The 12653-nt window shown below is 36.4% G+C and overlaps 2 protein-coding genes across 2 annotated transcripts; both read left to right on the top strand.

Annotated features, from left to right (window-relative positions):
• The first annotated feature begins 35 nt into the window (after nucleotides 1-35).
• LOC102613104 (DEAD-box ATP-dependent RNA helicase 18) lies at nucleotides 36-4508 on the top strand. The gene is made up of 11 exons (XM_006486192.4): nucleotides 36-433; nucleotides 843-1079; nucleotides 1468-1728; nucleotides 2079-2158; nucleotides 2266-2371; nucleotides 2476-2589; nucleotides 2675-2773; nucleotides 2866-2955; nucleotides 3078-3184; nucleotides 3268-3411; nucleotides 3907-4508. The coding sequence occupies exons 1-11, from the start codon at nucleotides 173-175 to the stop codon at nucleotides 4175-4177; spliced, it is 1770 nt and encodes a 589-aa protein (XP_006486255.1). The 5' UTR covers nucleotides 36-172; the 3' UTR covers nucleotides 4178-4508.
• Nucleotides 4509-4658: 150 nt separating this feature from the next.
• LOC102612805 (cytosolic endo-beta-N-acetylglucosaminidase 1) lies at nucleotides 4659-10753 on the top strand. Its single transcript, XM_052439489.1, is given in 11 exon segments — nucleotides 4659-5428; nucleotides 6165-6302; nucleotides 6427-6536; nucleotides 6635-6746; nucleotides 6824-6931; nucleotides 7462-7574; nucleotides 8083-8164; nucleotides 8287-8367; nucleotides 8553-8608; nucleotides 9321-9456; nucleotides 9774-10753. Coding segments are annotated over 11 exon segments (2262 nt in total). The 5' UTR covers nucleotides 4659-4846; the 3' UTR covers nucleotides 10518-10753.
• Nucleotides 10754-12653: the final 1900 nt, after the last annotated feature.

Raw genomic sequence — 12653 nt, 5'->3', positions numbered from 1 at the left:
AACGTAAGGATCACCGTCAGTTCTCTACAGTAGAACAACTCCACTGTCTACCGAAGCCTTTGTTTTTCATCGAGAAATAAATATAAAATTAAGGGACTGATTTGATATGTTTTCAGTAGGTATCAATGGATGCTATCTGACTCCGAATCCGCGCTTGCCTTGAACCGTTAGAATGGAGTCCAACCCGAACAAAGCGTTAACAGAAACTCGCTTTTCCGATTTGAAGCCGGCGCTTTCCGAGCCAGTTCTCGAAGCCTTAGCTGAAGCCGGCTTTGAGTTTTGCACGCCTGTTCAAGCTGCCACAATCCCTTTGTTATGCAGCTACAAGGACGTAGCCGTGGACGCCGCCACCGGCTCTGGCAAAACCCTAGCTTTTGTCGTCCCTCTAGTGGAGATCCTCCGCCGTGCCTCTTCTGCTCGGAAACCCCACCAGGTCCAAAACATTTTCTCATTTGTGTTTGGCTGCCTAGAAGCTTCAGGAAAATTAAATTAAAACATAGAAATTTATATTTAAATGAACTCAACGAGCTCAAATAGCTTTTTTTTTTTTTTTACTTTTTACCCAAAAAATGCATATGATTTATTTTTCAGTTAAATTTTCTACAAAAACTCTTACTGATTCTTTGAAAAGCACTTTGCGTGAGCACTTTTGCTTCTCTTAGCACCGCACTAGAAAATAGTCAAATAGTTCTTCTAAGTACTTGAATAGTTTTTACTTCTAGTTGTAGTTGATTCTAAATAAATTGATTGCATTGCACTGGCAATTTTATTATGTATCGAGTGAATTGCATTTGCTTTTAGTGATTACTTTGTTGAGAAATTAGTTTTTGAATTGAGAGCAGATAATGGGGATGATTATCTCACCAACAAGGGAGCTATCATCGCAAATATACCATGTTGCACAGCCGTTCATCTCAACTTTACCGGATGTTAAGTCTGTGCTTCTTGTGGGAGGTGTGGAGGTGAAAGCAGATGTGAAGAAAATAGAGGAAGAAGGAGCAAATTTGTTGATCGGGACACCTGGGAGGCTATATGATATAATGGAACGTATGGATGTCTTGGATTTTCGGAACCTTGAGGTAGTTGCTTGGATGTTTGATTCTCTATAATGTATTAATTTCTAATCTTGGTTTGGATAGAGATTGATGATCTTCATTGTCTTTTCTATTTTATGGAAATCTTGGCTTCAATTCACACCTTGTTTTTGTTGTTAGTGATTATCTAGAGGACTTTTAATCCATGTTGCTGAATTTATAGTTTGTCAGTTGACAATGCACAATGAGTGCAAGGATCAGTAGCCTCTGGATTTGTTTAATGAAGACTTAACTAGACAATTGACAGATGTTTAATGATTATGACTGAAGATTACACTAATTTAGAATGTAATTTTTGAACAATTTTTCACAAAGATAATACTTGGATCCTGTACTTTGGTGACCTTACAGCTTCATCTTGCTGGTTGTGCAGATTTTGGTTCTAGATGAGGCTGACAGGCTCTTGGATATGGGATTCCAGAAACAGATCAGTTACATCATATCTCGCCTGCCTAAACTTCGTAGAACTGGCCTTTTTTCAGCTACTCAAACTGAGGCAGTTGAAGAGCTATCCAAAGCAGGGCTGAGGAATCCTGTGAGGGTTGAAGTGCGAGCAGAATCAAAATCACATCATGTATCGGCATCATCGCAGCAACTAGCCTCTTCGAAAACACCTTTAGGCCTTCATCTTGAGGTGTTGTGTGTGAATATATTTTGGTTGCAATTTACGTTGCATGTGGTTAAACAGAATTGAAGCCAAATAAACTCAAATAATGATTTTTGGAATTTTAATTTGACATATTAGATCCTGGAAGACATTTATTGAATCTGGAAGTCACTTGAATTAATTTTTTATCCTCTTCTTCAAAGCCATAAAGCAAACTCTGGGTTGTGCTAAATATTCATGTTTGATGTCATTTCAGACTAATTGGATTTCCCCCCCCTAATTTGACAAAAATAGTAACCCTTTGTTATGATTTGAACACTAATAGTCTTTGTAAGTTCTGCATTTATTCTGAATTAATTTCTCCTCTGATTCTGCAGTATTTGGAATGTGAACCAGATGAGAAACCATCACAACTTGTTGATCTGCTTATAAAGAACAAGTCTAAAAAGATTATAATGTAAGTTCAGCATGGAAATTTCTCAGAGGATGGATGATGCTATCTTTTTGTAGTTAATGGCCTATGATTAATCATAATTTCATAATAGGATTAATGTATGTCTTCAGATATTTCATGACTTGTGCTTGTGTTGACTACTGGGGAGTTGTTCTTCCACGTCTGGCTGTTTTGAAGAGTCTCTCGTTGATTCCTCTTCATGGAAAGATGAAGCAGGTAGGATGTTAGTTATTGAAATATCCTCAGAATCTTATATTACAATTTCAGAAGTCGGCTGGTGTATATTATTACTCATTTTGATTGATTTTGATTACAAATAGACTGCTAGGGAGAAAGCATTAGCTTCATTTACATCTCTTTCAAGTGGCATTCTTCTATGTACGGATGTTGCTGCACGTGGACTTGACATTCCTGGTGTTGATTGTATAGTGCAGGTGACTTTGTAAATTGCAGAAAAGTAGACCAGTCATTATCCGTGTTACTTTATGTGTGGTGGTTAATGTGTTTGTTATCTTGCAGTATGATCCCCCTCAAGATCCAAATGTTTTCGTTCACAGAGTTGGTCGAACTGCTAGGTTGGGTAGACAAGGGCGCTCCATTGTTTTCCTATCACCCAAGGTGTCTTTCACCCGCATACTGACTCCCTTATCATGTACTATTCTTGTTAAAGAAAAATTTCTAGGGAAATTAATTTAATTATACTTGTTCAGGAGGAAGCTTATGTAGAATTCCTGCGGATAAGAAGGGTTCCTCTTCAAGAGAGGAAATGCTCTGATGATGCTTCTGATGTAGTTCCTGAGGTGATCATGATTTCTATCTTATTCTCTTCCATTGTTTTTGGTTTTGGAAATTTGTTCTATATATTCCGGTGTGTAGTGAGAAGAAAATGGTTGATCCAACATAGTATCAAAACTTGTTTCAGATTCGATCTGCAGCAAAAAAAGACCGTGATGTCATGGAGAAAGGTCTCAGAGCATTTGTTTCTTATATACGTGCATATAAAGAGCATCACTGCTCGTATATCTTCAGGTCACTACTGCCTTCTATCCATAATTTCTCTCTGCATTTTTTATTGTTTCGTTATAATGTTTTTTATCCATCATATTATATAGGTGGAAAGAACTTGAGGTCGGGAAATTGGCTATGGGTTATGGCTTACTACAACTTCCTTCAATGTCTGAGGTAAAGATCCATTCTCTTTCCACCAAGGGTTTCGTCCCAGTTAAAGACATCAAGTTGGAGGACATCAAGTACAAGTAAGAACTAACAATGTGTTATCAAAATTTGTTGATTAAATAGAATCAAAGAGCCTAATAATTTGCATTGACAATTGACATGGAAGTCATCATAGAGGAAGAAACCCCATATTCGATTTGTGAATTTCTTAAATGCTTTCACTTCACAACCAGTCTTCTTCTTTTTCATTTAGCAAGATATTGACTTCTTTCAATATTTTTAAAAGATAAATTTATTTTTTCAACCAAGTTCAGACAGACCATTGTTCAAAACCTTTTTGGTTTCCAAGGCAAACTTGCAGCAAAATTAGCTGAATTTCTTTTGCCTCTTTTTTCAGTATTGAAAGGAAAATGATGGGAAACCTTATGATTTTTGTATAAGAATCATCCAACATCACATTCCTCTTATCATTTATGCTTTTTCACATATGCAGCATTGATGGAATTAATTTTTATTTTTTTATTTTTAAGATCTGTGTACGCCTGTGACCATAGCTGATAACTATATTAAATCAGGGATAAATCACGTGAGAAACAAAGGAAGAAGAATTTGCAAGCAAAGAAAGAGGCACAGCAGAAAGAACCAAAACGACAGAAACCAAACAAGGCCTCAGATGCTGCAACTACTGTGATGAGGAAGAAAACAGCAAAACAGAGACGTGCTACCCAGGCAATCGAAGACGAAGATGAGCTGGCCCGGGATTACCGCCTATTAAAAAAGCTAAAAAAGGGTAGTATAGATGAAAGTGAATTTGCAAAGATGACGGGGACAGAAGAGTTGCTATAAGTGCATCATGCAGGTCATGATTCTGCAAGTTTTGATGTTGATTGGGTGTTGTCAGCCCTCAATGAGAAGAAATCTTAACCTGCCGTCTGGTTGTGCCCCAACCCATGTAAAGCTTGTTTTGCCCTCCTCTAATGATATGCATTATTGGTGTTCTGTCACACCTCAGGGAAATTTCTTGCCCCATTGGCACTTAATACAAAAATATTTAAATAATTTTGTAGATTAGAAGAACTGTCTCTCACTGGAGTTCCCTGTGCATTTCTTAATAATCAGTAATTCTGTATTTGATCTTGTTATATTCAGTTGAATAAATTATGCCATTCGCTATGAAGTAACCATGACTTTAAAGCATGTGATAAACACCGGTACAAATGAAATTGATTGGATCCGAATTTCCAGAAATATCTTAGCTTACTTGCTCTTCCTTGTGATTGTTGGTAAAATTTACGGAACTGAATAGTAACAGAGAGATGGATGAAAGAAATATGCTTCTATAATGGTGAAGGTGTCTGAGTAGTCTCAAGCTTCAATGTTATATTCACCAGCACTTGTAGAATAGTTGTTGATGTACAGTCGACTGACTGACTGACTGACTGTAAGCGATGACGAAGACCAAGAACGAAGTCAACAAAAGCATTTAAAGGCACAGCAAAAGCGAAGCTTCCTGCCATGTTCCAAACTCACTGTCAAGACTTGACCTTCGTCTTCGTCTTCGTCGTCGTCCCATGTATCTTAATAATAATAATACTTCATCATCTTCTTCGGACTTACATCAATCGTCAAACTCTAAAAACTCTCCGCAACTCCCTCCTCTCACTTAAAAAAACTCTCCACTCCCTCGTTCTCTTCATCACCATGTCCAATTCCAACGACGACTCCTCAGCCGTCGATCCTCCTCCGTTCGACCCATTGCAGCCGTCGATTCCCATCTCTTACCCCATTAAAACCCTCCAAGATCTTCACTCTCGCGCTTACTTTGACTCCTTTCACTACCCTTTTAATAAGTCGACTGTTCCTCTTCATCCTCTGAACGGTGCGTCTCCAACTCTACCTGCCAGGCCGAGGATTTTGGTTTGCCATGACATGCAAGGTGGCTACGTGGATGATAAGTGGGTCCAAGGTGGGACCAATGCCGACGCCTACGCTATTTGGCATTGGCATTTGATGGATGTTTTTGTTTATTTTTCTCATAGTTTGGTCACTTTGCCTCCTCCTTGTTGGACTAACACTGCTCACAGACATGGCGTTAAGGTAGTGCAATTTCTTTTTCTTTTTCTTTTTTTTTTAATTTATATTTCGTTCTTGAACAATAAGTGCTTAGTTAGTTGAAAATTAAAAGACATGCCTTTTATGTTTTGCTTTTGTTTTCTTTGCTTCTTGGTTTTAATTTTGTGTTTGCTTTCACTGTTTGTAGTGTATGGAGTTTAAGGGAGGAAATGATTGATTGTGGATAAAAACCTCATATAAGCTTTTACTCTTTGTAGTGTTTGCTTTTTCTTTATTCAACTTTATTAATGATCTTTTAATATAATATGTTCAACGACAATGTACTCATCAAGACGATTTTCCTTTTTTTCTGTGAGTTTGTGTGTGAGTAGGGGGTGGGGGGTTAAATTCTTGAATGAAAGATTGATCAATTATGGGAAATGACCATAGCTGTTATAACAATAATTATAGAGACTGAGCAGAAATTTTTTCCGAGGGCAAGTACTATGCTTTACAGTTGGTGCAGTGTAAGCTCACAATGTCTAGATGGTATCCATGATATGATTACGACATGGTGGTGCAAGGCTATCCAATTGGGAGTTTTTTTTTTTAATTATTATTATAGACCATGATTTGCCTTTTATTTTTTATTCCTTTGGTAGCTTGACATTTTGAATATTGATGGTGTACTTTATTCTCAATCCATGAGAGTGATAAGTGAATGACTTGAGGAATTTTAATTGTATATGATGATATTTCTCTTGTGCTCATGGAATAATAGGTTTTAGGGACTTTCATCACAGAAGGGGATGAAGGAAAAGTTATTGCCACTGAATTGCTATCTACAAAGGAGTCTGCTCATACTTATGCTGAGCGCTTGGCATAGCTTGCGGTTGCTTTGGGCTTTGATGGGTGGCTGGTATAGGTTTTATTAAATCTCTGACTTTTTGATTTTCTTCTAGCTTTTTTCAGTTTTATGTGCTACATAGAGTGTCGTCTGTGCACTCCCTTTCAGTTGTTGATATGGGAACTGTTACTTGCAGATTAATATGGAGGTTGAACTGGATGTAGATCAAATCCCTAACTTGAAAGAATTTGTCAGCCATTTAACTCAAACTATGCACTCCTCAGTGCCTGGATCTTTGGCTATCTGGTGAGTGTGACCATTAGGATATGCTACGTTCTCTTGAATTTTGTGCTGTAGTAATTTGTCTTGAATTTATATTTTATCGATTAATATTGTTTTTGCAGGTATGACAGTGTTACAATTGATGGGAAACTTGACTGGCAAGACCAACTGAATGAAAAAAATAAACCTTTCTTTGATATATGTGACGGCATATTTGTAAACTATACATGGAAGGTAAGCCCTTATCTTTGCCCCTTGTATGGAACTTAATGGTGGATTCTTGTATTCAATAATTCTTGGTTGCCTCGTAGGAAGACTATCCAAAGCTTTCAGCAGCTGTTGCAGGTGATAGGAAGTTTGATGTCTACATGGGAATAGATGTATTTGGAAGGAACACTTTTGGAGGTGGAAAATGGAATGTATGTGACCTGTTAACTTTATGAGATTTGTGAATCTTCATCTTAAAAGTTTCTTACAGTCTACGTTTTAATTCTATATTATATTATATCTAATCTTCCAATTGATTTCATTCAATGTGGACCCTATTAGGAGAAGTTTGAATTTTTCCATCTTCTAAGTCGCTTCTATGAATTTTTTTTTTTTTTTTTTTTCAAAAGTCTCTTCTACCCACTTGTGGTGACATACTAGTTCGGTAAGCAAGATAAATTAGCTCATCTTTCTGTCAAACCAAATTAAGATTACCTGTTTGATTGTTTTTCTTGTTGAAGTAGCATACTTCGACGTATTTCATTTATTGGTTGCGAAATTATCTTCAACTCCCATGTAATATGTACTTTTGAGTCTTTACTTACTAGACATGTTTTAAAGTATATTCACATCATGATGCCAGATATTATTATGTAAAACAGAGTTATGTACAAGTTCTGGTAGTTTGAATTTTTTGAAGTGTGGAAAGTTTTCTTTCGTAACTATATTCTTTGTAAATCAGACAAATGTCGCTCTGGATGTGATAAAGAAGGATGATGTGTCAGCTGCCATATTTGCTCCTGGATGGATCTATGAGACTAAGCAGCCACCTGACTTTCAGACTGCTCAAAATCAGTAATCCTCCTATCCTTTGTGAAATTCCATGAATGTGGAAGTTCTGCGCACATACACACACAGCTGCTGTGTATTTTTGCTACTATCAGTATACCCTGTTTACTGTATTTCACAAAGGTGGGAACAGCACTCATCTGGGACGCCATATGGACCCTCTTCTTAGGAGCATAAATAGCTGAAAAATGTCACTATTCACTTCTGAACTTATTCTCGTCTTCAAAACTTTCCTCTTTTTCCTCATAGCAACAGATTTTCATATCTTTTAGTGTTAAAGCCACACAAATTTTCAAAATTTGCTGAATTCTTTCAATGATACTTGGGTTCCTCTTACCTGACCTGTCCCGGACTATGATTTATGTTCTGTTTTACTACTTCAATTATTTGAAGATCTTTCCAATGCTGCTCATCTATAGCAGTGTAACTCTTACTTTCATTGTTGAGATAGTTTCCTCTAATATCTATACAATGGTTTGGTAAGCTTCATTTTCATATACGTTCGTTTCTGCAGTTGGTGGTCCCTTGTTGAAAAGTCATGGGGAATTCTACAAAATTACCCCAAAGTATTACCATTCTACTCAAATTTTGATCAGGTAGCAACTATGTTAAATTTCATACTCTGTTCTTGTATTTAAAACCTTAGTGCTGGGCACCAGTCAATTGCTGCTCATAAGATGCCAGTTCATAGAATACTGACCATCACAACATTGTTCAGGGTCATGGTTTACATATTTCTCTTGAGGGGGAGCAAATGTTAGACACTCCGTGGAATAACATTTCTTCCCAAGGCTTTCAGGTAAGCACTGATTAGACCTGTGTTTCTTTTGTTCTTACTTTTTGTAGTTTAAAACTGTGGTCATATTGACAATAATAATAGTCATACTACTCCAGAAATGAAAATGTTCTACGTAAACATGACCTGTTGTTGCTCTAGCCATCAAACTCTTTATCCGCTTTAACTTTCCCCTATACTTGTGGCAGCCTATGCTTGAGTTTAAAGATGACCCTAATCCAGATACTATTCAAGTCCTTGTTGAGTAAGTTTTAAAGATCGTTTATTTCTCCTAATATTTGTAAAATCTCAACTGATTTACAGTTTCCATTTCCATGGATGGTATGCCACATGATATACATTTTCTTATGTGGGTAATGGGAAGTTGTCTAAGCCATTAAGTACTGTAATCTGATTTGATATATTTTGATCTTTCTGTGATACATCAGATTATAGGTCTTATCATGAGAATAAGAAAGTATGTTGTCCCAAAGGATGAAAAATGGTCTGCTCAACCTCTTGCACAGCTCTATTTTTCCTGCCATCAAAACTCAAGAGCAAAGCATCCAAAGTAAAATTAGATCTAAGCATGGAATTAGAATACATCAGTATCTCCATGTTTTGGTGGGATTTGCTGTTAGTTGCTTAAGCTGTCATACATTACCTCAACAGTGCATTCCTCGTTCACAATCTCTATTTTTCATTAATTTGTTTAGGGTAAACTTCAATTCATCCCTAAATAAAATAACCATCTTCAATTTACCCCTCAAAAGTGTGAAACCCCAATTTACCCCAATTTTCGTTCAGAAAATGAGGGTAAATGGAGGGCTTCTTGAGGAATTTTTTTGTCTTCTTAACAGCAAAAGGGGGTAGATTAAAGATTGTCATTCTAAGTAGGGGATTAATTGAAGTTTACCCATTGATCTATATTGTGCATCAAAGCTCTGCCTCACCTAATCATTTATTTGCAATTATAGTTTCAAGGAAGCATCATATAGTGGAGGGGGGAATGTAACGTTTAAAGGAACTCTTGAAGAGAATGCCAGTTTCATTGCAAGGCTTTTTCAGGCAGAGCTTCTGTTGGGGAATTTGCCTGTTTATATCACATATTCTGTAAGCTATTTCTTTATAGATCAAGAAGGAAAAGCACAATTTCAAATGATTATTACCAGCTTTAATACTAGACTTAAGTTTTATGTTGATGTCTTACGTTCACCTGGCCATTTGATGAGAACATGCGTGCAAATGAGATTGATTCAATGCCTGCATTCTGAAACTAGAAACTTAGAACATTCTGTACACAAGCAGGCATTAGGATCCATGCAAGAACTTTGAGTTTCTTTTTCTTTTTCCCACCAATTACCTTAGTATAATCCACAGTGTAATTCTACTTCCATCTAGACTAACTGTGAGAATTACCACCATTGCAGGTAAAATCAGAAGAAACTTCTCTACTTGGCCTCCTTCTCGAGTTCTCTTCGGCCAGAAAAGAAAGAAAGTCAGTACTTCTTGCATCCCGTAGAATTGACCAATCTTCAACCAAATTCAGTGAATTGATTGTTCCACGCCAAGTTAAAATGCTAGAAACTACCACAGAATGGGCCACACGGGAAGCTAGAATTATAATGGGTGGATACACAATAACAGGAATCAGTGCTGTATGCTACAGGCCAGAGCCTGAAAACAGCAGGCGGACTCTAGAGTCCGCATCAAATGTTCAAGATAATGCATCAGTTCACACTCCGGCAGAATATTTTGCAATCCTTGGGGATATTTCTATTAAAACTAGTGGACAGAACTCGGACTTCCCTCTGTCTAGTTCATGGCTCGTTGAGGCACAATATGTTAAATTTGCTTCAGATTCTCAGGGTACTAAAACACTAAGTGCTAAGATCATCTGGAAACTAAAAGACGGGAATGATTCTGTATTCCCCCAGTATAATATCTATCTTGGGAAACCAGCAAAACAGGCAGTCGGAAGTCTGGATGGAAGGGTAGAGTCAACACAAGAGTATCTTGGGGTGGCACGAGTTGAATCATTTTACATTTCCGACCTCATCATTCCTTCAAACACTGATGCTCTCAAGTTCATTATTCAAGTATGCAGTGTTGAGGGGACAAGCCAGAATCTGGACAAGTCTCCATTTCTTCTACTGGATGTCAAAGATAAGTAATCTTAATATTCTAGCACTTTATCATCCCCTTAAAAGAAGAATAATGTTGTTTGTATCTGGCAACTGTTGTATGATTGTCCAAGAAATGGACAAGTCTCCATTTCTTCTACTGGATGTCAAAGATAAGTAATCTTAATATTCTAGCACTTTATCATCCCCTTAAAAGAAGAATAATGTTGTTTGTATCTGGCAACTGTTGTATGATTATTCCTTACACTAAAACTGTTCTGTGATGACACATTGGCATTAGTAATATGTTTACCACACAACAAACTTCTCCATTTTTTCTACCGAAAAAGAGCAGAGCTGAGTTAGTCAAAACTAGAGACTATCGTCTTTTGTCTAGGTAATATTTTTCTCGAGTTCAGTGAGTCCCCAACGCATAGACTAAACAAAGATATTGAAAGAGGGTATAGGCATGCATGGCTTGAAGAATCAAGAACACTGGACTCTGCGCTTAGTTCCAAAACTAACTGCTATAGAACAATAAAAAGGAAGAGCTACACCGTGAACAGGGCCTTAAATAAATGGAACCTATATGAAATGAGAGTGATCAAGAAATAAGATAATTAATCGAAAGAATGAAAGATATTTGATTGAATTGGAAGTATTATCCTCGAGCCCTCAAAAGAGAAAATGAGGATTCCATATCTTTCTTGTCTCCATTGAGATTTATAAAAAGAAAAAGAAAAAAAAATGGAAGTTGATTTTTTTTTTTTTTAAAAAAAAAAAGGCAAGCGCGTTCCTTAGTCTTTTCATGGTGACTTTTAATTAAATTCTGTTTCTTTAAACTTCATTTGACTCTCACTTAACCTCTATCCTGATCTAGCCGGCGGGAAGTTCATTCATGTACTAAACCAAAATGGGTCAATTTTCTTAGAAGTTCTATGCCCGAATTTTGTCTTATTTATTAGATAATTAAATCTTATGGCTTCTTTTCGGCTGCCTTGACTTTTTCATAAGAATGGTCGAGTATTTGATGTGCATATTATCAAACAGAATCATGTGAACTTGCACAGACATTTAAGCTGTGAACATTATCTTTGTTGTTAGGGAAAATAAAAAATCTAATTGTCCATTAAAATAAACCTTAAGATCTAGGTAAATGTTGTCTTTCCGTTGTTGCTAGGAAATTATTTGTTCTAGTACCCAAGGACGCTATCACCATTCTAGAGAATAATACCAGTACGTGGCACGATCGTGTAATTTTCAAATTTTTGATGAACAAATTTTAAGCGTCCGATTGAAGCATGAAAGAATGAAACACTTATTGCATGTTCATTGCAGCTCATATATATGAACACCAGAGAAACACGTTGAGTCAGAAGAAGCCAATGCAAAGAAAGACAAAAAAAATAAAAAATCAAATCATAAAAGACGTGATCTCAGTGGAATGTGTTACACAAGTTGACAAATCAAACTAGCCATAAAGCCTATCAATCACTAATTTATAATCATAGAGTTTGATAAGCTCATGCGTACAGCTACAAATTGCTTCAAAAGGGCTATACAAAAAGCTGTATGTTGATAAGGATATTGCTGCAAAACTTTCAAGTTTGACTTGTAAAAATGCTTTAAGATTAAACAAAGCCAAATGAGGAATCTTTCACTCAGTTCCTGCCCCCTTTTGTTTTTTCATATCATCTTCTTTTAAACTATTGCTTTGATTCGACACATAATTGTATCAGAGATGGATTTAGAAATTAAATTATAATATTGAAAATTTCACATATACTACTTCCCATGAACTGAGCACTTGCTCACACTGCCCCACGTGAACACACTTGAAGACGAACTTGTGAGCTGATGGCACGTACGCATTAGTAAGCCAAGTTCATGCTTTTCTCTTCTATTTTATTAGCATATAATCAATAGTTTGATTTGCAAGTATTCTAGAGATTTTTTTTTTTATTTATGCAAGTAGTCTAGAGATAATATATATAATTGGAAAATATGTAGCTATTGTTAAGCATTAGTTCTTCACTTTTGTGGAGTTCACACGAAATCGAGTTACTACAAAAATTAAGTAATACGACATTATTTTACAGTAAAATAATAATAATATCTATTGTTTCCTATATATACGTGTGTGTGTGTGTGTGTGTCTCTATATATATATTGCAAACTTTGGTACCT

Source organism: Citrus sinensis, chromosome 4 (assembly GCF_022201045.2).
Source record: "Citrus sinensis cultivar Valencia sweet orange chromosome 4, DVS_A1.0, whole genome shotgun sequence".
In the NCBI taxonomy this organism is placed as follows: domain Eukaryota; kingdom Viridiplantae; phylum Streptophyta; class Magnoliopsida; order Sapindales; family Rutaceae; genus Citrus; species Citrus sinensis.
The sequence above is the reverse complement of the archived record's forward strand: the minus strand, read 5'-3'. Positions and strand labels throughout refer to the sequence as shown.